Genomic DNA, 25,708 nt, shown 5'->3' on the forward strand with positions numbered 1-25,708 from the left:
TGCACCTCTCACATTTTAGTGTTACTTGTCTTTGTATACTAAAGGACAAAATTTGTTTGGCATGTTTCCGAAGAATAGTTACAATTAGGAAATTGTTGCATATCAACATGTTTTAGAGTGATTTGTGTTTGTTGCTTTTTTGTGTATTGCCTGTGCTTATAAAGTGAATAATTTATTTCTTTTTCTTTCCCCCTGCTTTAGATTACTGGGGTTACCCAGAGCTAAAATGTTGCATGCCTACAACCCTAGTAGAGATAGAGAAATTGTTGTGAATTCAGTGTTTACAGCTACTAGACAGTTTCATGTGTCTCCTCCTCATAGCCAGGTGAGTGTTGATGTACTTTTGGAAACTATGTAATGGCCAAGTGCCAAGCCTTCGTGCTTCCTTTGGCCGATGTGGTTTCTCTTCATGCTTTTTTGTAGGACCTCCAACTTTTTTTCTGGTTTTGGTAGCATTTCTTTTTGCTCACTTTTACTTAGGCTGGTGAATGAGAAGACATCCAAAACCTACAATTGGAAATATAAAGGGAAAATTTTTACAGCATTACAGAGGCTGTTTAAATCTCATTCTGCTCTGTGCAGTATTATGCAGTAATCCACAGGCATGTGGGTGTTTACAACCTTGAATTTTCAGTCTTTTGAATGGTCTTGCATATTCCTCAAAAAAACCTGCAGTGAAATGTTTTATGCATTTTGTACTGCAATTATGAGCATAATTGCCTTATGATCTAAGACTATTTTCACTCTAAATTTTTTAACCATTTATAACAATATAATGCATGTTAAGAATGAATTGCTGGGATCTCACTTTGATGAAGCCCAGATTTTGTCCTCTACTGATGTGCGAAGGATGTTCATTATATCTGATTTGTGTCTTTACTATGGCTGAATGGATGTTACTGTGCAGACATAAATGCCATTGTTACTAATTGTTTTGCCCAAGTTCAGCTTTGACTCATTTGACTGTATATCATGGGGGGGATTGATTTGCTTTGTAATCGGTATCTGTATGTGGGGAAGTGTCAGTGCTGCATGATGAACTTCTTGTACAAAAAGGTGTCTTGATTGATGAGGCCTGAGCTAGCCAAAAGCTCCAGCCACAATACGGCGAGTTGCTGCGTGGTCTCAGTTCTTCTCCACAGTGAGAGGCAAGAGTTGTGGACCAATGAAACTGCTCAGGGCTGAGGTTCTGCTTAGTGGGATCTAGAGGTAGAAATGTCTCTTGGGCACTGTGACTGAGCGGTGGGTGTTGTCATCACCAGCACCGAATAAGCAAGCTGCTTTTGTGGTCTCTGCAGGTGGTTCCAGCGATGGGAAAAGTTTCTTTCAGAGTACTCTTCCTGCCGACAGAAGAAGGCAGTATTGAAAGCTCATTATTTATAAATACCTCATCTCATGGAATACTTTCATATCAGGTAACTACTCTTTTTCTTCAGCTTGAGTTTTGGATTTACTTGTGTTTTAAAAAGTGATTTTCATACAGTTTGAACTTAGAGACCTTCAAAGTCCATTGAATTTCTGATACAAATCAGGTGTTTACAGTTCATCCCTTTTACCAGATCTTGCCCGTCTCATAATTCCTCGTATATGGTTAAAAATACTACTGTTAGTGGGACTACTTGCATAGTAAAATTAAGTGTAATTGTGTATATGTGCTTAAAGGTTCATGGTCCTGTCACTACTAGTTGGTTTCTAAAACCTATTTAGGAAATATTTGAGGTGGTTTTCAGCTACTCTGCAGGATTTTATGTAAACACATTGGGGATGTAACACAGGGTGAGAGGTTTAGGCTTTTAAACATGGAAGTCAAAATGATGGTTGTTCATTAAAGCTGTCTGTTGTCTGATTAACTAGTGAATTCAGACAAGTCTTAAGGGTTTTTTTTAATGATTATTTTTATAAGCGACATTGTATTCTCCAGATGCCTTTATTTTATTAATTTCCTAAAGAAAAACCTAAATTCAGTGATTTAAAAACAATGCCAGCTTTAATCAATCATCTAGCTATTCCCATACTTTGAAATTGTGCCGGAAAACAAAGCTCCATAAATGTAAGTACAGGTAACTTCAATTCAAATACATGGTTTTTAGTACAAATGTTGCATTTATCTAGTATTTATTAGAGGCGGTGCCAAATTTGGCAGAAACTTCTCATTGAAGATGGTGGAAGAGTGCATTATGGAGTGACTGATCTTTTCTTCTTTGTATCTCTTCTCTCACTCCCTCCTGACTCCTTGATTTATTGCCTGCTCAGCTCAGCCAGGGCCTTCTGTCAACAGGTTGTGGAGAGGCAGTTGTCAGTGTCACAAAAAAATTGGTTTGTCTTCTGTTAGACTGCTGCTAAAATTAGTAATAAACTGGTTTTCATGGGCGGTTTCACCAGCCACCTGAAACAGAGGAAGTAGCTGCCCATGATTTCAGCTTACATTAGCTTTAAGAGTTTCAAAATCAGGTGTAACTTGAGTGCCTGATGCACAGTCACAGTGCTCCTGAGAGCCCACAAGCCCTGAAATATGTTTGATGTTTCTAGCAAGAGTTTGTACAGAAGATTCACCCAAATGGAGAAGCACTACTATTGTAGTAGAATGTACTTTGTAAATGCCTCAATTAAAAAAAAATAGCATATTCCCTTTGATCTGATATTCTCTATTTGTAGATAGATAGTTCAGTAGATAGATGATTCGCATTGCATTATCCTCTTAATTAAAAACTACTTTAAAAATTCTACTAAAAAAATATCTTTGCATACAAGTGAAAAACCCCAAAGCGTTTTCCTTAACCTCTAGAGACTTTTCTCCCCCGTTATTTTGCATCTCATTGTCATAAAGTAATCTTGGTCGAGCAGAATATGAATGCAGTGAAAACATTCAACCTGCAAATCTTATAGTGCTCTGAAAACTGCAGACTTAAGAAAACCCCACAAATGATCAAAAATAATTTTATTGAATTTTTAAGGCAAAGTCATTGCATTAAATATGCAATTGCACTAGTAACACAGTTTTTCCAGAAACTACTGCACTGCCAAATGATGATAGGTGTATTGTAATTGCCTGAAGAATAGTAAGAGAGTTAGATACTGTCTTTTTGAGATAGCCCGGTGCTCTGGTGGTGATTGCTTTGCTTTGTTTTTGTAATAGTCCCCTAATGAGTGAAGATGCTGAAGTGCCTTTGATGTGTATAGTTACTTTCCACATGGGAACTTCCTATATATGAATTGTCTTTTAAAAGAATCTAATGTGAGAAACCAATCTATTTCTTGAGAAGTTTGTTATTACTAGCAAAATAGTTTTGTAGGTTGCTGTGATAACTGAAATACTAGTTGTTGATGTAATGATTTTTTTTTTTTTTTAAACAACAGTTGTTTGGAACGGGAACTCTGACGTCTTCTCCAGAAGAACCTGGAGTGCAGCTAGAAAATACCCACTTAGTGCTTCCACACATTCAGAACATCCAGGTGTCACACACACTGGTACAGTATACATTTCAAATGGAGGCGAAACGTAAATCTTCTTAGACATAAAAGGCTTTTGTCCTCAGTTTGGTGGGATGCAAGAAATGTTAACAAAAAGTCCAAGTACCAGTGATTGCAGGAGAGAGGTCCTAAGATACGGGGCTACTGTGATGAGCTGGTGTTCTGGTTTTATGAGACAGTCTTTGGCGTTTAAACTATTCCCACTGGTTCTTTTTTCTGCTCCTGTGGTGTGCTGTCCTCTCAGTTGTGCCAACAAAACTATCTGTGAGGCCCTGCTCTGAAGTGGAGAATTGATCTGTCCTAAATAAAATAAGCTTTGTACTGTAGCACTGGGAGGGGGGCTGTTTTGGTATATTCTATTTTTTACTTGAGACTCGTTCCCCGTGCTGGTTCACAGTGGGGCTGTGCCAGTCGTTTTCTGCAGTTAAAAAGTGCTGGGTGTGCTGCGTGGGTGAGAATGGGAGCTGGGAGTGTCCCCTCCTGCCCGTATCACTGCTGAAGGTATCAGCTTTGCCAACCTCAGCTTGACTAAAGCAGGGAGCTGTGGGAAATACAGCAAGGTGGATTCACAAGGCATAACTATTTCAGTTGAAAAAAGCTCTAGTGATTTCTGTCGCTTCGTTGCAGTTGCAGGTGTCTTTGTAGCCTTCCAGGCCATATGGATACTTTCAAGTGAATAAATGGAAAAACTGATCTTTCACATTTCCCTTTGTATTGTACACAGATTGAGTTTTATCAAAAGCATATTTAGAATATCTTAGCACATAACAGAACTTAATCTTTTATCTGAATGCAAGCTGCATTGATTGCCTTCATGATGTCGTCTTCTGTTCTACCTGAGAATTCTCAGCTCAGACTGTATCTTTAAGTCTGTTAGGTCAATCTTACCTCTACCTGAGGCTAATGCACAGTTTCTTTCTTTTCCTTTCTTCTGTACCAGTCTCTTTCTCTAATTACACAGGTGTGCTTGCTTGTGGGTGTACACAGACAGACTATTAGGAAGGAACCAAAAATCTTCAGGTTTTGTAATTTGGGGTGCTAAGGGTAGAACTGAGAAGGGGTTTCTGGATGCTGCTTATGACGTTTTTCTGCAACTTCACATCTAGCTCAATGGGTTGTTGTCAGGTACTGGAAGTGAATGACCAGAATTGTACATAGGGATATGGATTAAATTTTGCCTCTAAGAAGTATTGGTGTTAGAAATACGATACATCCCTGGGAACTATAGGTTAAAATTTTACCTCCACAGTAGTATTTCCATTGGAAATAAAACCTGTGACAGGTTTGTGTTTCCATTTTTTGTGGAAAATGAACTTCCATTGATTTTTGTGGGTTGTTTTTATCCTTTAATAGGCAAAGGTATGCAGACATTTCTCTTTTCTCCATCATTCCCCCATTTTTTTTTTTTTTAGCAGAAACTCAAATGATTAGTGAGAAAAGACAAAGTTGCCTTTTCTACTGTTGAATTTCACCCTCTTTCTGTTACTGTTTTCAAAGTTTCAGCTTTTAAAGTGTTCAGGATCGGTGTACTCTGGCTGTGGTCCTGGATCCCAGGATTTCTGGGCTGGCTCACTCCATCAGGAGGAAAGAAGAGCTGTGTCCAACACTGTGGATTCATAGTATGTCCACGTGGCCATTCAGCAGTGGCTAGTTGCCACTAAGCCTTAACAGATGGTGGAGCCCATATAGGTCATCTTTGTTTATCCAGCTTCTGGATGTAGTCTTTGCTCCAGTTGCCTGTTTTTTGGCATTGTTCAGTATTTGTCCAGCCCTACCAGGGCAGCCACATCACTGCCTCGTTGTATTCAAAGTCCTGTGCAAGTGCACTGGAAGTGCCAGTGGAGGAGAGACCTGCAGGGCATGATGTCTTATCGTAGGAGACACAGGCATCGCTTGGCTGACTTTGCAGAGGAGTTCAGAGTTTATGAACCAACAACATGGGAAACACTGCAAGTACTGGCAGGAACCCAAGACTCCTTTAGCTGTGTTTTGTGCCAGTGGACAGAGGATCAGAGAAGCCAGAGTGTGCAAGTGCGGTGCTTGGGTGTGCAGCAGGAAGCTAGTAGGACAGTAGGGTTTTCTTGGTGTGCCATCCTGATAACTGCCTGCAAAAAACTGATGAAGCTCTGCTGAATCATTATTACAGGGGCAGCTTATTAACAACATTCAGAGTCGAAACAGCTTTTTAGGGCCAGGGACTGCCCAGGACAGAAACTTTGAAGTATCAGCCTGCAGGAAGAAGGGAAGGATTGTTCAATGTGTTTTGAACTCTACAGTCCTGATAATGATGCAGTGGTATCTCTGTGAAAATCTTGTGTAGAGCCGTGTCTGATTGACAGGGTACCTAAGGCAGAATAAGGAATTCTTACCGTAAAAGTGACATTGGGTCTGTGGCTGCTTGGTGGCTGTGTAGCTGGCCTGTGCCAGCTCTTCTCTTGATGCTCTGTTTTGATGGATTATTTCCAAAGTAATTGCCTATTGTACTGTCCTCCACTGAGAATCCCATGCCTTCGCTAGCAGAGAGGGGCTTCTTGAAGATCGAAGGGTTCAGGTTTTTAGGATATTTTTTGAAAGGAACCTCTGTTTAAATGTAAGATCTTAGCAGAACTGGTAAGAATTTCATTCGTGTGGCTTCTATCAGACTTCTGTATTCAGTTCATATAGGATTTGCAGATGCTGAGTGTGTTTGTGTACGTGCTAGGTGTATGGGTGTGTACCTAATACAAAATAGGGGCACAAGGTGATGAAGTGGCCATGGTTGTACTGCTCTGCAGCGCTCTTTCTGACTTTTCCCCTTGTGCTGTGCCTCTCCCTTTGAGTTTGTCTCTGGTACAAACACATGCTGCATAACTCAGTTCTCTGCTTGTTTTAATGGACAGTGATATTTACGGTGTAAACGAGTGCTTGGGCTGCTAGGGGATGTGGACATGGTCCTGTGTTTGTCTGCTTGGAAGCTCTGCTTCTGACAGTGTTTTCTTCTCAGATGCTTTATCTTCTCTTTATGGTTAACACAGCCACCCTACCAGTGTTGTAAGATAGTAGGCATGACAGTTATGCATCTATTGTCTGCCTTAGATAAATAAAAACCCCTTTCCTGTTCCGAAAATAGCTTTACAGAGAGAGCAATTAAAAATTCCTATAAAACCAGATCAACATCAAATGTACTCCAATGATATTTTTCCCCTCTGTGCATGTTATATTAGCAGCTTCAGTTTTAAGGTGACAGCAGTTTCCCATGCAGACCTATGCCATGTCAAGAAAATAGGTTAAAAAGAAATGTTGAAAAAATATGATTTAATGGATTTTTTTTTTTTAATATGGGTGGTGAGGGTTCTTAAACTGATTTAAACTACAGTGACATTGAATAAGGGTTAAAAACTTCTTATTTAGAACCACAAAAGCCATAGTGTTCTCTCAATAACCATTCAGGGTTTGGGTTGCTGCTAGCCACCTTTGCAGAGGTTACATCGCCCTCTTGTGTGAAGTCCCAGTCATTTTGGTATGAAATCCGCTCAAATCGGGAATACAGAATATGTGTTGGCTTCCTCTTGGCTGTGCTTTTATGAAACTGGACCCAGTGAAATGCCACGTGTGTGGTAAATCTGGTCTCTGCTCAGATGCACTCTGCCCCCTTCTGCCTGTCACAGGGAGGTACGAAATAGGGTGTTGCATACTTCAGAAATTTAATAGTTTTGCTTTTCAGTATCAAATTATTGAAATTCTTTAAAGTTAGTTGGATTGACATCTTCAGAAACTTGAACCTGAAGTCATACCCCACTCAGATATTTAGTTCAGTATCACAAGAGAAACAGGGGGGTGGAAGGTGTCCACATCACTCTCAAAGTCACCAGGTAATTTTGCTGTAGTTAAGGCATTGATAGAGTGACAGAACTGCCATTATGTTTTGTTTTGTTTGTTTGTTTGTTTGTTTTTTGTTTTTTGTTTTTTGTTTTTTTTTGATTTAGAATAAAAATATACTGTCTGAGCATTTTGTGCAAGTAATTTGGCTGTCCAGATTTCCAGATAGCTTTCATGAACCATGCTTGGCTTTGTCAGTGCTATTGCCCTGTTAGATTTATGAGTGCTTTACAAGCTGGCACAATCAGTGTATTTTTTTTCTTTTCTTTTTTCTTTCCAATCAATGAAAATGAGAAAAAAGTATTTTCTGTCTGTCCATTTTGGCATGAAGCCTACGTATCAGACCGTATCCAAGAAGCATTATCTTCTTGGCCTAGCAACTGTATTTCAGTATCCAATCAGCAAAGAAAATACATAGAAAACAAGGAAAGAAGCTTTTCGTTATACAAAAAACCTCTGTTCGTACAGTTTATTGACATATGAAAGTTTATAAGGTTGGTCATGTTGATGCTGTATAAATATTTAATCATCATGTATAATAATAGTTGGATAAGTAAGTAGATGTTGATGTAGTTTCTGAGAATTGTAGATTGATTGCTGGCTTACAGTACAGAGTAATTGTATTTATTTTTAAAAAATTCCTAATGTTACTGTGTCACGCATATGTGGAAACAGTCCTGTTACCTTTATCAATTGTGGTGTGTGAATCGAATTTATATGATAAAGTCTTTTGAAGCAACGTGCTTGATATTTTCTTCACTTTTCTTTATTACAGGCAGAAACTATGAATGCCAGTCTCTTACGTGTTCACCTTGAATGCAGTTTACCTAACAATGCATATCAGCAAGCCAAGGTATGTTTTATTATAGTTTTTAATCTATTTAAGTCTTCTTATTTTAATCCAAGTTCAGAGGGGTGCTTTCCAGAGGACTAGAAGTTTAGCAACAATGCAATTTCCAATGTCTTGGTTTAAAGGGGAATTGTGCTTTTAGCTATTCTTCTATAGAACTGTACTCTGTGGTATAAATTAAATGTCCCACACATAACGCTGTCACCTTTAGGAGAGGGGGAGATGCAAAAAGACACCCAGCCCCGCTAAAAAATCCAAAACCAACCCAGCAGGCTAAATGTTTTTGTATCTAGGTGTGGCATTACTTATATGGAGTACAAAAGTGATTAGATTCCTGTGATTTCCATAAGTTTCTGGTTCACACTGACATGAGATCAATGAAGTGAGAGGCTGAGAAGGTGGCCTTGGTATTGGGCAGAGCAGAGGAGGGGTGAGCTTGTTGACACAAAAGCTGTGAATGTTCAAGGCAGTAAGTCCTCCTTCTGGGCAGTGCCATCCAGTTTCTTCTTCTCTCTCCTCAAATGTCCTTGTGCTTGGTTCACAGTGATGGTACTCCATGGGGTGTTTTGTTGGATCAGATATATAGGCTTGTGTTGTGGTCTATGGCACATTTCTCTCATCAAGTGTGACATGGCTCAGACTCCATAGCTCTTTTTTCTGTACATTACACATCACAGCGATCCTGTGCTGCTTTACTTGCGTGTTGGATTCTTGCATTGCACTGGTGAAGAAGGCTGAGCTGGAGGCGCACCTGAGCGTTGGACACTGCACCTAGTGCAGCTGCCTGCTCTTAGGCCTGAGCTTCCCACAGGCACACCATGCCTGCGCTCCTGTCTCCACAGTGGCCTCCTCTCCTGCTCCTGGCAGCCATTTCAAGTGCTGAGGGTCTCTTTGATGCTGTGTGAGTGGTGAACTGGCATCCCACTCCCTGGACCTCCTTGTAGCACTTCACGAGAGCGCTTCTTGTGTCAGGGGTGGAGGTTTCCTCCTCCTGCCCCTGAGCAAATTAGTCCTCTTGGTAGGGCATCGGAGCTTGAGTTTAGTGACCTTTGTGGTGAGATACAGGACAAATTTATATTACTCACTGTTGATTGTCTAGTTTTGTTTTGCCTTGTTTGGTTTAGCTTTTTGCAAAATGGTGTCTGTGTCTTTGTTGCTGAGACTCAGCTGTCTTAACAGCAGCCACTGCTTAGAAAAGCAAGTAAGATTCTATTTGTATTTATCTTGAAGTATTCTGGCCAGACAACAGTTTTTTCTATTAAGAATTGTACATGTATGTTTGTTTTTTTAAAATTACTTCAGTGAGACATGGAGACAAAAAACACAGGATTTGGAAAAAATAACTATAAACAGACCAGTGAACATGAACTGTCTTCCTACCATTAAGACACATGCATCAGTCTGTTTATGGCACATTTTATTGAAGGCAGAGGATTTAACAAAGGAAACTGTTTTGCAGTCCCTGAGGTGAGACTGACTAAGACAGTTTGTAAATTTGCATTCTTTCAAGGCTCAGTGTCCTTTAAAGTTTTTTTTTTGTCTTTGTTTTTGCTGTGCTGTCTGTACTTGCACTGTCTTTGGTTTTGGCTGAGATTTTAGGAGAGGTCCTAATTGCTCCTTTTTTGCCAGCACTTTGGTGCTGGAGACCTTGTCTGTTAGATAATACCTTTGGTTAACTTCTCAAGATACTTTACTGAAATGAAGTTTTCCGTTCCCTCTACCACCACACACACACACCATATCCCCTTGTCTCGCTCCAGAGTTGCTGTTTTATGTCCGGTGACCCAATGCTGCTAGAAATGAGCTTAACGGTCAGAATGGAAAATGCCCGACAAGATTTTGTGGAGCACAGACAATACTTACTGGAGAATCTTTTTGTAGTTTATGTAACAATGGAAAAAACAAAGACCTCAGGTAAGTCCTAAATATGACTGTTAGTTGTATTAGAATTTGCTTTTATACATATGTTGTAATGTGATGTGCTAAACTAAATCAAATTCAATGACATCTAAATTCTGCCAGTAAAAGAAAACAAATAATTTTAGTTAAACACAGCTTGTCAGCCTTGTCAGCCATTTTGTTTAGGGCAGAGTTAGTGTAAGCTCAGTCCTCTGCATAAAGGTAACAGTTGTAAGGTTGTGAACTACATCCGTTTCAGTCTCACATGCTGATGCATCTGCTTAAATATTATGGAAAGACGTGAAGGCGCTTCCATTTCTACGGCTGTAATTCTGATTTCCCATTAATTACATTAACCGTAATAAGACTGTGAAGCAGAGTGGTTTGTTCAGCAGTGGACATAGTGGTCATTGTGGCAAGTAGAGTAATGAGATAATACAGATGTGTGCATCTTTTTTTTTTGTAAGCCAGAATTCCACAAGCGAAACAGTCAACTCCTTGCAGTTTCTTTATGCTACATTTATTGGGTGAATAAATCCTCTAAATCCTGGAGATTTTAAATTATTTGTAGAGCTTTGCAGTCTGTTTGGATAGGTTTTTTTTTTTTTTTTTTTTAAAGACATTTCTGCCATTTTTACTTTCTGGTTGAAGAAAAAGGAACTGCTTAAGAATCCAGATTAAAATAATTTTTAGCACACTAGTAAAAAAGATCTCGTGATCTCTTTGTCTATTGAGAAGTTCAGTTCAAGATCGAATCACACAACAATGTGTGCTGTTCCCCCCGTGTCTGTTCTGTGGTGCCTATTTACACAGAGCTGAAGTGGAAATACCCACTTGTAAACCCAGTTTCCCTGCTGGTGAGGTGCCGGTGGTTTGTTATGTTAAGTTCTGGATCTACATTTATTCTGATGCTGGTAGAGAATTATTCACATCTGTCATGTCAAGGGTGATTGCCGTTAGCCCTTTTGATGGGTTAAGGTACTACAAGTATGCTTTTAAGGCTTTTTTCTATTAAACGTAATGCAATTATAAATCCTCACTGGGTTAGCCCTTTGGACTTGTTGTTGATGCGAAGTTCCATCAGTACTAGTGGTGGCTTCACCATATCAAACAGCAAGGCTTGCTTGCTTGCCTTCCATTTTCGTAATTAAATGAGAGAGATGTGGTCCTGAGGGAAGGAAAGGCCTGACAAAAGGGAACAGGGTGCTGTGCTAGTCTGCGTACAGGGCATGTGTTAGCATCTAGAGCAGGGCAGCAGGTAGACAAGGTTCTGCACGGGGAAACCAGCCAGCTGGAAGGCTTGGAGAGGAGTATGTGCTTTGAATCTCACAGCTGTATATGGAGGATCTTACTCAGAATCAATGGGCTGAATCCTCTTTTGGAAGTGGTACCTGTAGTCTTGCTTTCAAGCAGCTGAGCAAAGCACACTCATTATTAGAAATTGTGCTTGTTGAATTGGGAGAATGTCCTTTAATGCTGGCCTGCATGTACTGATATAATTGAAGTATAAGCAAGGGCAAGAGCTCAGGTCTTTGTCCTTCATGGAAGTGTGATGACCACCCTGACATCACAGTCATGTCTTGTTCTGTCCTGCTGCTCTTCTTTTGGTCCTCTACATCTTCGTAGTGTCCTGTGGATGGGAAGGTAGCTTTGCCAGTGACCTAATATAGCCGTGCCACTGTACTGGCTGGTGAAAGCTGTTACATCCATCTCCTGTTGCACCAGTCAGTAGGTTACTACATCACCAGGTGATCAGACCATTCCTGTTTTAAGCCCAAAAGTTGTTGAGCACTGAATCTAGCTTCATGTTGTCTCCTGAGAATGCCTGCTGTTCGAAGCAGACAAGCCAGCATCTTGCATATGCAGGGCAGTTTTTACTGGACTCTCTCATGCTATTGATGGTTTGGTCCCTAGACTTAGAAAACTGTGTCTGTGTTAGCCATCCTCCTTTCCTCCAGCTGTGCCTCTTGTCTCCCTGCCTGTAAGAAAGAGAGGAGTTGTGTTCCATTTTGGACTTGGGAATCTTCTTTCATTATCTCCTTGTTGATGCTTTCTTTCATGTTTGTGGCCAAAAATCTTGAGTGGATTTCTACTCCTTTATGAAATGATCCAAGAGCCTACTCCGTTATAAAATAATTGCCAGCTCAAGATGTGAATAGTTCTTCCTTTATACAGGGGTAGCGGTCACACAAAGATTTTTTTTAAATTTAAATGGGGAATGCTTGTCATATGACAGCTTCCATCCTCTGTGAACTAACCTCTGTGTTCATTCTTTTGGACAGGTGATTCCTCAGTAGATGTGTACGTTTTACATTCTGGGAACAGCCTTGTGCATATACAGGTAATCCTGGGCTTCACGAAGCCATGCTTCAGGGCATTGGATTTAATTGGGGAATTAATTAGCCTACTTGCTTACTCTCTAATAGCAGATTGATTTTGCTGGTGGCAAATGTCTTGCTTCTATATTTTTAAAATGTGCCCAAACGTCTAATAGATCTTTTAGATGATGAGTTTTAGTTCAGTGATGGATTTTTTTAAAGTTGTAAGAGCTGTTAACTTGAATAAAAATCCATTAATTGATTTAGATGATATGAGAAAGTGACAAATATTGGCTTGCAAATCTGACAAGAAGATGCACTAATACAGGAGCTACAATAATAATGGTAGTACTGCTACAAGGATCATTGTATCTTGTCTTCATGCAGGAAATACGGCAGTTGTCACAAAAAGACACATCACCTGTGGAGTTTGAGCCAGTACTGCTGTCTTCGTCATCTACTAACTTTACAAAAGTTGCTTCTATTTCTTGTAAAGGTACAGGATGCATATAGATATTATGATGAAACAGGATTTGATTATAAAAGGGTAGTTTTTTCAGCAGATGGAGGCTTTGAAAGATCTCAAAATGAACTTATCTGGACTTTTTTGAGAAGGAAGATGTTTTTTTCTGCTAATTGCTTCAATGGTTTTTGTGTATATATGCTTTTTCATATGCCAGCGAAGGCTCTAAGCTATGCATATTTCAAAAAGGGGAAGAAAACATTTGCTAAAATGTTAGCTGATTTTACAATAAGCATAATTATTGAGTATGCTTTTTCAACATACTTTTATAATTTGTGGTTATTTTTCTGTTTCCAATATATTTTCTAAAAGGCTATTGTGCTTGGGTGGGCATTTTCTATGACATCTCTTGGCAGTATCATTGAAGAGGCTTGCCTGAGACCAGGTGTGTTTGTGGAAGAGCAGAGACTAACTTTTAGGCATTCCTGACTCCAGCTTCTTTCCTATTCTGACCACTAGACTGCAGTGCATAGACTTTAAACATTTATGAAACACGCTGGTTTCGTTATGACATTGGGACTTGTTTTTCCTAGCAGAAAAAGGCAGATAAGAAGGAAGCAGGGACTATATGTTAAGTGTTTGTTTTTTTTTTTTCAGACCAGTTTTTCATTTGTTAAAGGAGGCAGTGTGCACTGATAAGTAAGAATGCTGTGCCAGTGACACATAGTTGCTCTTTGCAGCCTCGTTCTGCATGTATATTTGAAAGTGTGTAGCATACATAAATACTTCTTAAAGCAAGGCTTGGAACTTCTGGAAAGTAGGACATAAGCAATTAGATGCTTTGCTCACCTGTGTGAGAATCGGACCCATCAAGTGTTCCCCTTTGTAGCGTTCTTCCAAGTCCTCACATGAAAATCATTGTGGGTGGGCTTTTGTTCTGGCTGATGTATTATCCTGTCTGCCTGTTCTCTGCCCAGCTGCATCCTGTGACAGTGAAAGTCTGCATGCTGACAACAGGAAGAATAATCTGCTGGAAGACATTACAACACTAAAAGCCTGTCTTTCCTGTCCTGTGATGGAAGGGTAGGTTCGCAGTGGATTTTTGTTTAACATTCACTAATATTATAAGAATAATATTATTTACCCTACTTTAAGAGATGAGTTTAGCTTTGTCACTGAACAATTCCAAGGACAATGAAGAGGCTTCTTCCTATAGTTGCTGTGTCGTTTGCCAAAACACACCTGTCGTGCTTCAAGCAATAGTTCCATATTTTGTCTAGGAAGAATATCAGGAGCCAGTAAAAAAGATACGGCTTAGCAGCTCCTATCAGATAAATGTTGCTTAGAGTCTGTGATAAAATTTCCACTGTACTTGTTAATCCAGTGCAGAAGCAAGATAGTTATAGAAAAAATGTGTAGCCTTTTCTTCAGTCTTCTTTGGCACTTGCATCCAAATTACCGAATTACAAAGCAGTAGGCAGTGTTGGACTACAGCATAGCTGGAGGGTAACATGATTACCTGCCTACCTCTCTTACATGGTTCTTGTCAATTTTTATTCTGTTACTAGATTTAAGTATTCCAAAGGAAATAATTTTGTTCTTTCTTCCTAAAACCTGATCGAAGCCTCATTATGCAAGAATATTGCCATGATCTTCATTTGTGTGGACCGCGTATGTGTGCTCAAGGACAATTGCAGGTGTATTTATTTTTCTTCTGTATTTACTTACAGGTATTTTGACATAGATCCTTCTGCAGCATTGTTTCATATAGAACCACATCATAATACTTCAGGATTTTGGTCCATATGGTTTACAAACAATTTTGACTTCAGTATTGAACTGAACGAAGTCTTCATAGCCAGAGAAACGCAGAACGTTTTAAAGGTAAGCTTTATTTCTGCTTTATACAATGTTTCATCCTTCGTTTTAGGATATGGTCCTTTGACATACAAAATAGATTCTTTGAAGGACTCTGTCATCTCAAAGCTGTTTGTAATCAGTTAAAAATAAAGGTATATGTACAACGCTAGCTGTTAGATCCTGAAAAGCTTGCTCTCTCGATAAGGCCTTATTTACTGTCCAGCTTGTCCTTGTGTTATTAGCAACCGTTCTTTCATGTGAGTTGCAGTTACAGATGCATCAAATTATAGACCATTGCTCTGTTCTCAGAATTGTTGCATGTGTGAGCTCTATAGGATTCAGCATTTCTTCATACGCTGTAATGGAAGTCTTTAGTACATAGATGAGCTTTGAAGTTTAGAAGGCAAAGTCAATAATTTACTCGTGCAATTGCTTGATTCAAACCAGAGAAGTCTGGTTTATGAATAAGCACATGATGCAGGCATGTAATTGACTCTTCGTATATTTAGATAGGAGATTTACATATATGCAGTGTATGGATCAATTATGGGCACATATGTGTGTGTAATAATAGCAAAAACATGAAAAAAGAGAAAGTTTGCATTCTTCAGGATACCACTTGCAACAAAAATACTGTACCAATTTTAATTTAGTTGTTGTTTGATTCTTTTTAGATTCTGAACTTTGCCGAACCTCTGACTCTACCTCCAGGTTGCTGGAATGTACTTTCTTTGAAGCTCAGTGTGAAAGACACTGTAACAAATGTGCTTTCTAGTATTTGTTTGGCCACAAATGTGGGAGTAATGTTTGAAATACCTCTGCAGATATATTCAACTGTGTCCAAGGTATCATGTTCAGTTGTGTTGAATTATTATTATTATGCACTGCAAACCAAACTATAGCAGGCCCCTTCTTAGGCCAGAAATGTGTCCCTTAGTCCTGGAAGAAAAACTCAGTACCAGACCACTCTCTGAAACCATTCTGTAAGCTTGAGAAGTTAAGCCCCCAGAGTTAAACAGTGACGGAATTGCAGTTCTCTAGGCAACCTTAATTCTCTTCTTTGTCACGTCCAAATTATGCACTGAGAAACTGGAATTTGTCCTGTTCTTTGATCATATGGTCAGCTGTAGTTTTTGTTTTGTTTTTCCAGCAGGGAGATCTTCATTTTGAAGCCATTGCCCACTGTGATATTCAGTGTTACTTGGGAAAGTCTGATTCAGGTAGGCATCTGACCATAGTTTATTGTAGAAAATTCATTTTATGTAGCAGGATTTGTAATGAGAATATTGAGATTGTTCATACAGGTACTTAGTTTTATGTCTTTTAAAAACATCCACTTTTCTGGGATTATATAAATGGCTTTGAGTAACCTGTACCGAGTACACTGTGCAGTTTTTTCAGACCTCTAATGCCATAGCACATCCTAAGCTATTGTTCTGTCTTGCAACGTTTTTTTGAATTTAAGACTCTCCTATAACTGCTCCTTGCTTGCTTCATATGCACGTTCTCAAGAGCTGTTGAAGTAGAGTGATAAAGCTGTCAACTAGCTCAAAGTGATTAGAAAATGTGCATAATCTGGGTCCAGATGTGGGAGGTCTTTGATGAAAAATGAAAAATAAATGTTGACCAATATCCTGCCATTAATCAGGGTTAAATTTGAAGGCCTTCTCTATAGCTGTTGCTCACAGCAATAGTTTCATAGATACCTGCAAAACACCATTTATCAGGCTTATAAAACAGCATCATTAATGGTGCATCATGTAAAACAGAAAGAAGGGTCTCATACGTTTTGGAAGTGAGGAATTTATCTCCAGATATGTTAGTGCTGGGAGCTGTTTTAAGTCTATGGCTAAAATGAAGTGTTAGGTATTACATAGCCATGATACTGCCTGAAGAATGTCAAGTCTGATGAAAGCTGATTCACAATAGTGGTGTTTTTTTTAATCTCTGCTTAGTAAGGAATTTCAGTAGGCAGCTGAGTACCGTAGGCTGTAAATGTTTGAGTCCTCTCCTGAATATGTTTTCAAGATGATGCTTTCCTAAAATGTGTTTTTATGTGAGGATAAGAGAAGGCAGTAGTAGTCAGTAAAAAAGAGAATTGAGGTGACATGGAATCACATGGCTTGAAGAATTACTGATACATATGCACACTTAGGTACATATCTTAGAAGCAAGTGTTTGGCTTTTGGGGCTTTTTTTGATGTATAAAAAAGGAATGTTGCTGATACATCTAGTTCTCATTGCTTACTTTCTTTTCATTTTAGTACTACACATAGCGTGTTCTACCTTCTAAACAGGATACTAGTACTTGTTAAATAGAAAAGTCTAGTGCAGAAGCCTGAAAATACTGACCTAAAGAACTTGTAGCTGGATTATTCCAGTCATCATCAATTGATTACTTTAAATACTAAGGATTGTACTTTCAAAATAAGTAATTTTTTTTCTTCCAAAAGAAATTTGCTTTCCTAAGTCCTTTCTGATATTTGAAAATGCTTGAACCAATGAGCCAAACTTTATAAAAGGCATTAATTTAGACTGATACAAAGCTTTACAATTTTATCTTGAGAAGAATTTGCGGAAAGTATCAGCACCTCAAAAAGAGAAGCTAAAACGAAAACACCATTTCTGGTGAACTGTGGAATTTGTTTTGCTCCCTGCTGTGCTGTGATATTATAATTTTGTACCACTATGTGCAGAATAGAATATGGTCTTGATACTTTATTGGCATCAGTGGAGAGTTCTGTGTAAAGGCTACTGATAACATAATGACTTTTCAGTGGCATCCATCAGAAATAGCAACAGTAATAGGGCTTACTGGGGTATCCAAAGCCTGTGCAATACCCATACTCTTGTTTGCATGTAGAATTACTGAGGGTTTGCAGATGTATTTTTTGAAGCAAATTAGATATGGACAATAATATGTATACCCTCACATATGCTTGCTTTGAAGGGAAAAAGTGGGTTGTCTTTTTTTATTTTTGTGTCAAAACCTGTTGCAGATACTGGTTACTTGTGTACAAAAGTAGATTGATGGAAGAAGTAAAAGTTATCTCTGTAAAATATGAAAAATCTGTTATCGTTTTAGCAAATCTGCTTTGGCAGAAGAGTCTCTCCCTGGACCGTTCTGCCTGGGATGTGGATTCTGAGCTTGCAACTGAACTTTACGAAAGATGGCAAAAAATAAGACGTGGTGAAGCCTGCAGGTCTGTACAGAATCTGTTGCAGCTCTTAATTCAAGCCAATACACTGTTGTAAGAAAGAATATTTCTCTTCTGAAGTGTTTCTAATTAGAACAAACATTTTTTTACCTTTCTGCACTTAAGTTAATTGTCTTGAAGTACCTGGAGTTTCAGAGCACCCCAGGCACCCCCAGCTCCCATTTCAAGGCACTGCCAATAATAAATATACAGTTCAGATGCCCAAGCTTCAGAATGTAAATAATGTTCTGACTATTATAACCCCACCACAGCTGCCTGGTGTGAAAGCAGTCAGAGCATGTTTCACCAGATCATGGATGGATTTGCATGAGTCTTTCATCAACAGATTGTGTAGCAGTCTTTTCAGGATCAGGGTCTTTGAACAGGTTTTAAGGTTTGTAGTTCCCGACCTAATGGATAGTGCATACTGGGGATGTTGGGAAGGAAGCAGTCACTGTGACTGAGCAATTCTTGTAGAGATGCTGCATCAGTGATATCAGCTCCTTTCCTGAATGAGGACTTAAAGCTGTGAAAACCAGAGTTGTGTTGCAGGTGGCAGAGACTAAAGGAGTGCACATAAGTTACACTGATTTTCTACCACTAGATTACAGCTTTTTTTTCTGAGGAACATTTTCAATGAAAAATTAGTTGATGTAGTCCTGGAGAATCATAAATTTTTTTGTTCACTGTTTGAAAGAAAAAAGAAAACAAAATTAACAATGCGTTCTGGTTTTGCCAATAAAGCAGGCGAAGTATTTTAGGATCAGCTCGCTTTATTCACCAGAAGAAGCCTGAAGAGGAGTCCTTTGCCTTTTTCTTGCCACGATTGACTGCAGAGCCTGGCCTTATGCTCAACTTCAGTGCCACAGCACTTAAAAGTAGCATGGTGAGGATGGTGGTTGTTACACTTTTTCTGAGTTGATATATGTTTAGCTTGTTTAAATAACGAAGTCCGCGGCTGATATTTGGTGATGCTTAGTGTTTTCGTACTGCTCATAGATCAGTATTTTGAAGTCTAATTTAAGACACCCGGTTTCAGTCCTTTTGTCTCTTTCATAAGTTCTCTAGCTACCTAGTTGTAATGTTTTAATGCAAGGAAAGGAGTAAAGCAGTGTAGGTCTTAACTGACAATTGGTGGTTGTTAAAGCGTTCTTTGCATCATTGCATATGTTACATGCTTGTGGTAAAATAATTGAACAAGGGACTATGGATAGGAGGTACTGCCATTAACGATGCATGTGGTTATGGGATGGCCATCCTCAAGCCACTGCCTTCTGTAGCAGAAGTGCGTAAGACATTTGTGTGAGTTACAACAATGGAGAGATCAGCAGAGCAACGTGTCTTCCAGCCACACTGACAGTTGTGTCTTTCTCGTTTGTCAGATTTTCATCACTACTAACCTAGTCTGGGCCAGAACCAGTCATACGGAGATAATTTTCATATGCACATATTGTGAATTACCTAAATATTCCATTTGTGCCATTTGACTATAGTAATGTGTATAACCTGCTCGCACTCAGACTTCTGTAAGAAAGGGTGGCACCTCACTAGCTTCACCTTCTTCTCTGAAGAGCTTTGTTTATGTCTGCCTGCGTAAATCAACATCTGAATGAAAGGCTCATTTGGGGGGTGGGAGAGTTCTGTATGTTTGCACATGCAATTCTTCCTGCAATCTCAGCTGTTTTGGCAAATTATGGTATTGTGGTAACATGTCCTGCTGTTCCATGCAGTTTTGTGCACATAAGATTATACTGCATTGAGACAGAAGCCACGTTGAAGTCCCTTGAAAATGCAGTTCATATTGCCAGTACTGAATTATTTTACCTTCCAGTTCTCAAGTGTGTAGTTTTTAACTTCTTCTTTTCCCCTCCAAACTGTTTAGGTAAAATATTTCGTACTAAGAAACCCTTCATCCTTCCCAGTTACGTTGCAGCTTCTGCCTCTTTCTTACTACCCTGACCCCCAAGCTTCACTGAGTCTGCTCAACAAATGGTAATGAGTATAACTATCTCAGGATACTGCTTTCCCTTTTAAAAGTTGTATTCACCATGCCTTATGATTGTTCCTCATTGTTTGTTTTAATTTTTCAAAGCATAACTTAAGTGGGGACAATAGTCTGACCCATTTTGGAAGATACTGTGTTCAGAGCAGCTCCCTATATGACACATGACTTTGTAATTTACATGGTCATTGATAAAACCAAATTGAGCCTGTTTTCAGCAAGCTTATGTCAGCCAGAGGTAAACTAAAACTGTTTGTCTTCTAAGATCTGAGGCTTAGGGCAAGCTTGTGCAAGTTGCCCAGGTGAGGGGAGCAACTTGCAGAATTGAGCATGTGCATCTCCCTGCAAGACTGCTTGGGAAGCCTACAGAGTCTGGAGTCTCATCAGTGAGGAGGAAAGTAATTGAACCTTCCTACCAGAACAAGTTTCCTCCTTAGCTTTTTCTTAGGTAAAAACCCTGGTTGAAGGAGAGGAAACAGGAGGCAGGAAGAAAAATTCAGTTCCAGAGCCAGGAACCCCACCACAAATGTTTAGGGCCAGCTGAGGAAGCATTTCTACATTGTTTTGAACTTTGTTTTAGAACTGAGAAGCTCTAATGAGAAATCTAGATATGAGTTAGATGAACAGCATGAAGGGGCATGGTGAGGTGCACTGAAGCTCACCAGAACGGGCCCTGGCTGTCACTCAAATTAGAAAAGCTGTGTAGTTGGTAGGACTATTGGTTGGAACCAGTGAGACTACTCACATGTGTAACTTGCTTATTTGGGGTCTAAATCCCTGTGTAATTGCTTCCTTAACCTCATTTCTTTACACACATATGTGTATGTGCATATAAATATATACGTTTGTATATATATTTTTTCACATTAATAACTAAATCTGTTTCCACACTAAATATAATTTCCACGTAGACTCTTTCTAGTGGTTTCTTTCATTTCTGTAGATCTTCTAGGTTTACCAGAAATCACAGCCACTAACTGGTTCTTTTTAAGCTCATATCATAGAAAGTTACGACTAGTGAATTTCCAGTTCGGTGGCTGGAGGTCCGTTAGTCCTCTATAATCTAAATTTTACCTGTTGGTTTTCTTATGTATATTTTTAATACCTTGATGTCAAATGCTTTTAATTACTCTCAGGCAAATAATCAACTGCTGTAAGTGAATTCAATTTGAAAAGTATGTGAAAGAAAATAGGAATTTGTCCCAAACAAATCATGGGCAGAAAGAGGGATATTTGAGTAAATTAATGAGACTTGATAATGATTATTTCTTAACAGTTATGTGGACAGAAGCAGCTTTGGGGCATTTGTGTTTCTGTGGCTTAGAAATTGTATTTCTTGATTGTGGTATTTTGCAATATTGTATGCTGAGAGATCTAATATGCCCAACCATTTGTTTGTTTTCCAAATGTGTGGAATCCACATAAAATTGATTTGTAGTGTATTCTGTTGTATTGTATTCTGTTGAAATGCAGAGCTACATTCTTTGTATTTCACATCTGCCAAAATGCAATTGTAAAAATATTCTTCACTTAAGAATAAATACCAGCGTGTGAAAATAAGTCAATGTAGACTTAGAATAAGTAAATAAGTAATTGACAGACTAGGTTTGAAGTACTTAATTTTTTGTTTTGTTTTGTTTTTGTAGGTTCGGCATAAACGTACGAGCTATTAATTTCACAACCACTGAATTCAGGCTCATGGATGAATGTTCTCACAGGGTAAGATGGCGAATTCTGATGAAAGTGGTCTGACATGCTAGAAAAAGCCTCTTCTAGCTACACTACACCTGAGTTGTTCCCAAGTCCTATTCAAAGCGATTTAGTGGTGTTTTCTTGATTGTCTGTAAGGCTGGTATCTTTGCAGTTAACTTTTTTTTCAGAGTTGAGTCTGTTTTGAAAACAACTATAGGATGGGAGTATGTGCATGCCTGCATGCCTGTGCATGCGTTTTGAAGAGGCCACAGTTCGCGTGCCGTGCCGGGACTTAGATTTATCCCCAGGTTGACCATGAAGTGTCAGGCTTTTGAGTTGGTAATACTAGGAGTTGGGTGGTCATTTTTTCAGTAGGGGGAAATACTGTCCGATAGTTCAAGGGAGGTGAAGGCTGAATTTCTACGCTTCACCTCAGTCTCGTTGCAACCCCCAGGTTCAGGTTGGAATGTCATGGTGCTCTTGGGTTCCCAATGCCTCATTTTTAAGTTGAGTGTGGTAACACTTGACTGTGTCACACCAGTGCTGAGATGTGTTTTGTCATGGATGACAGAAATAGAGAAGATGCTGTATCGGGGATGTTGGCTTGTTCTGATGACCAGAATACTGTCCAGGGTACCCAGAGAATTTCTTCTTAGGCTTCAATTTGTGCCAAAGCTGAGGATTGACATATTTTCCTTCCTCTTTGCGCATGCTGTAGCCACATCTTTAATGTCCTTTGTAGATACATATTTCTGCATATATGCTTTAAGACCTTAATGAAAGATTAGTACCTTATAAAAAGAAAAGACTGTTTGCTACACTAATCAAAGCTGACCTTTCCTTTCTGGCAATGATTGTAAGAGTTGTTGTAAAAGAGAGGAGACAGCAGTTCATAAGTCCTACTCTGTAGGCACATGCTGAAAAAGAGAGGGTAGTTCCACTAGTACGTGGGTAGGAATGAATTTGCACAGTCCCATACACCATTCTTTAGACCAAATGGAAAAATAGTGGTAGATGTTAACATCAGTATGTGTAATATCTGTTTTTCGTTAAACACTTGAAGAGCTAGGGGGAACATGTATGGTTAGATAGGTATTCAGCACGTATGAGATGGGTCTTGGCTTGTTAACCAAATCACCAGTTGTTAATATTTACATTTTTGAATTTGTCATCATTTCCCTAGTCACTTTATATACATGTGTAATGAATTGTTAGACCCATATCTACGTGCACGTGTGTTTTTGTAGAGAGTGACAGGGTGAAGTTTGCAAATGCAGTACATGGTTTGCTTTTAATAAATATTGATTAAAGATTAAATGCAGGTTCTGAAACCTTTTTTAATGTTATTTTTTTGTATAATAGACTAAGAATAAAAGCATTTTGGACTGGAAGAGATTGGGAAAGCCATTAGTATAACAGCCATGAATTGAAAAGCATCCAAGCCAAGAGCTGGTTTTGTAACATTTATGGTTGTTATGACTGCTATAGGTGTCTGATCTCCCCTTTCTAAGAGGAGACCCCAGTTCTAGTATTCTGGAACTGTTTTTAGACTTTAGAAAGTTTTAGGGCTATTTTTTGAACGGGAAATAGAATAAACAGCAGTATTGGAAAAACAATTAGAAAAATTTACATTATTTCCAGACTTAGTGAACTTCTGGTAGATGTGATCTTCAATTAATATGATGGGGAGTTCACTTTGGCTTGCTTCTAGTGACTCAATGATCAACATAATTGCCAACAGTCCCTTTCTCACTTAAATCAAGTAGCAAGTCTTATGCTGAGGGTGTAATGGTTGTCACATTTCCCCATGCAGTCGGTATACTGTCAGATCTCCTTGTGTTATGAAGCCTTTCAGGATTTCTTGAATATGAAAGACACTATGTAATTTATCTTCCATCTGAGCAAATAAAAGCTTTTTTAAAAAATGAAGTAATACATTCCTCATAATAATAAATGCAGTAATATGAACTCTTGCTCAAATAAACATTTTATGATGTGCTATGTTGTCAAATTGAAAGGCTTTTGTATAACAAGTTAGTTAGCGGTTATTGCACCTTGCCAAAAATATCTTACGTGGTGCTAAGTAAAGATGTGGTGCTTTCTTTATTCAGAACTTGAAACACATATGTTTTCTGTGACTAAGAAGTGCGTTTTTGTTTAACAGAATCCACATCAAGAGGATCTCATCAATAAGAAATGCAGTTCTGAGCTGCTTTGGTTAAGTTTGCAGCCACTGGAAACCAGAAAAGTTGGTGTAATTTTTACGCCAACTGACTACAAAAGAGTAGCTTCCCTTATTTTAATCAGGTAAGCCAGGTTTCAGTTGTGAGAATCGACCAACTCAATGTAAAAATGAATTTGCCAAATCCTGGAGCAAAGACAAATGGCCAAAATTCGAAAGTCAGAACACCTCCAGTTTAATAAAAATTGCTTTAAAAGTATTTGTGCCTTATGGCTCAGTCACTAAAAGATAGAACCTTTTTTTTTTCTCGGTGTGTGATCAGTGGTTTTGTAAAATGCATGTGAATGTACTAAGGCAATTTTTGAGTTAAGGAAGCAACACATTGGGTGGCTTTGCTGTTTTCAGCTTAATTCCATAATGATAGTATTTGAGTATCCATTGAGTCTAATGTGCAGCCACATGTTGGTTATCTCTAGAGGAAAAGAGAGTTTATGGAAGAAGCAACCGTTTTTAGTAGGTGGCACTGTTGTTATCCAGTGGCAGTGACCACAGAGCTTGTCCTTCACTGGTGACTGGTTCCAGAGTGATACTATCTTTATTTAGGAGAAATGTATCCAGGTGTGGCCACTGGTTCTGTTACTGAAACACTTGTCTTGGATTGGCACCTAGATAGCAAAGCCATGATTTTTCAAACTTCATTTGTTGTAGTGGCTGACTGCTTGATTTTTATATTATGGCAGAAACAACTTGACTGTTCTGGATGTGGTCAGTGTAGAAGGCTTTGGAGCCAAAGAATTGCTCAAAGTAGGGGGAAGACTGCCTGGTGCAGGAGGATCTCTTCGATTCAAGGTGCCAGAAGCTACACTAATGGACTGCAGACGACGTGAGTAAGAAGAAACAGGTCTCTGATTTTGTAGCTGGCTGTGCTACTCCATAGTGATACTGATATGCTACAGTAATGTTAAGTAAAGAGAATGTTGAAATAGAAAAAGCTGAAGAGCTTGGTCATGAGAAGTGTAGATTCTGTTTTCTCAAAATGGTGACTGAGGATAGTTACAAATCTAGAAATACACTACTGCAAAACAGTCTGTCTTAAAATGTTGGTCACTTCTGAATTTTTATTAGATTAAAAGTAAAAATCGCAGTTTCTTTATAAACATGAGAACGTAATTTTTAAACACTATGATTTTTTTTTTTCTTTAAGAACTGAAAGACAGCAAGCAAATTCTATCCATTACGAAGAACTTCAAAGTGGAGAACATTGGGCCTCTTCCTATAACGATTTCATCAATGAAAATCAATGGATACAGTTGCCAAGGATATGGATTTGAAGTGTTAGACTGTCAGGAATTTTTCCTGGCTCAGAACTCGTCACGAGAGATCAGCATTGTGTAAGCACTGACAAATTTGCTGACAAATTAACTTAAGTGGAAATTTGAAATAATAAATTTCAGTAACAGACCCTCCAGTAGTACACCCCCACACAGAATTTGGTGAGCTTTGAATATAAATTTCATAAGCATTTCTCCTTCTCAGTAAGGATAGTACTAACAAATTGATAATATAGTAGTTTTTCTTTATAAGACTCCTTTATTTTTCAGAAGCAGTATACAGGCTTTTATCAATGCATTATGAACTAATATATTAAAACAAAAGAGTCGTCACAATAAAAGAATAAGAAATTCTCTCCACTGGCTTTCTTTTAGTTTGATGTTTATTCTCTAGCTTGTTTCAAGTAACCTGGCCACAATCCAGTCATATTATCCTAACATTACACAAAGTCTAAAACTTATTTCTTTTAAAAATCCTGTTGAGTTAGTCATGACTGAAATGTAAGTATAGTTAATATTACTGTATTACACTAGCTGTGGTTTCATATACAGCGAGTATCACCTCTACTGATTGGAAAGGCAAGT

General features: G+C 38.7%; 1 protein-coding gene across 5 annotated transcripts in view; it reads left to right on the forward strand.

The window, feature by feature from the left end:
* TMEM131L (transmembrane 131 like) overlaps positions 1-25,708 on the forward strand; it is an 80,201-nt gene that overhangs the window by 36,698 nt on the left and 17,795 nt on the right. For 3 of the 5 annotated variants that reach the window (XM_082051708.1, XM_082051705.1, XM_082051707.1), the window contains exons 5-22: positions 202-325; positions 1,299-1,415; positions 3,358-3,468; positions 8,105-8,182; positions 9,940-10,093; positions 12,361-12,419; positions 12,784-12,892; positions 13,837-13,942; positions 14,590-14,743; positions 15,394-15,564; positions 15,870-15,939; positions 17,805-17,922; positions 18,661-18,802; positions 19,799-19,908; positions 21,565-21,637; positions 23,775-23,917; positions 24,533-24,675; positions 24,997-25,183. In XM_082051708.1, the coding sequence (XP_081907834.1) occupies positions 202-325; positions 1,299-1,415; positions 3,358-3,468; positions 8,105-8,182; positions 9,940-10,093; positions 12,361-12,419; positions 12,784-12,892; positions 13,837-13,942; positions 14,590-14,743; positions 15,394-15,564; positions 15,870-15,939; positions 17,805-17,922; positions 18,661-18,802; positions 19,799-19,908; positions 21,565-21,637; positions 23,775-23,917; positions 24,533-24,675; positions 24,997-25,183 (2,169 nt within the window). Of the gene's footprint in view, positions 1-201; positions 326-1,298; positions 1,416-3,357; positions 3,469-7,793; positions 7,824-8,104; positions 8,183-9,939; positions 10,094-12,360; positions 12,420-12,783; positions 12,893-13,836; positions 13,943-14,589; positions 14,744-15,393; positions 15,565-15,869; positions 15,940-17,804; positions 17,923-18,660; positions 18,803-19,798; positions 19,909-21,564; positions 21,638-23,774; positions 23,918-24,532; positions 24,676-24,996; positions 25,184-25,708 lie in introns of those variants that run through there. The other 2 variants (XM_082051706.1, XM_082051709.1) reach the window with 2 other exon arrangements.

This window comes from Streptopelia decaocto (assembly GCF_964273445.1).
Source record: "Streptopelia decaocto genome assembly, chromosome: 4".
Taxonomy (NCBI): Eukaryota; Metazoa; Chordata; class Aves; order Columbiformes; family Columbidae; genus Streptopelia; species Streptopelia decaocto.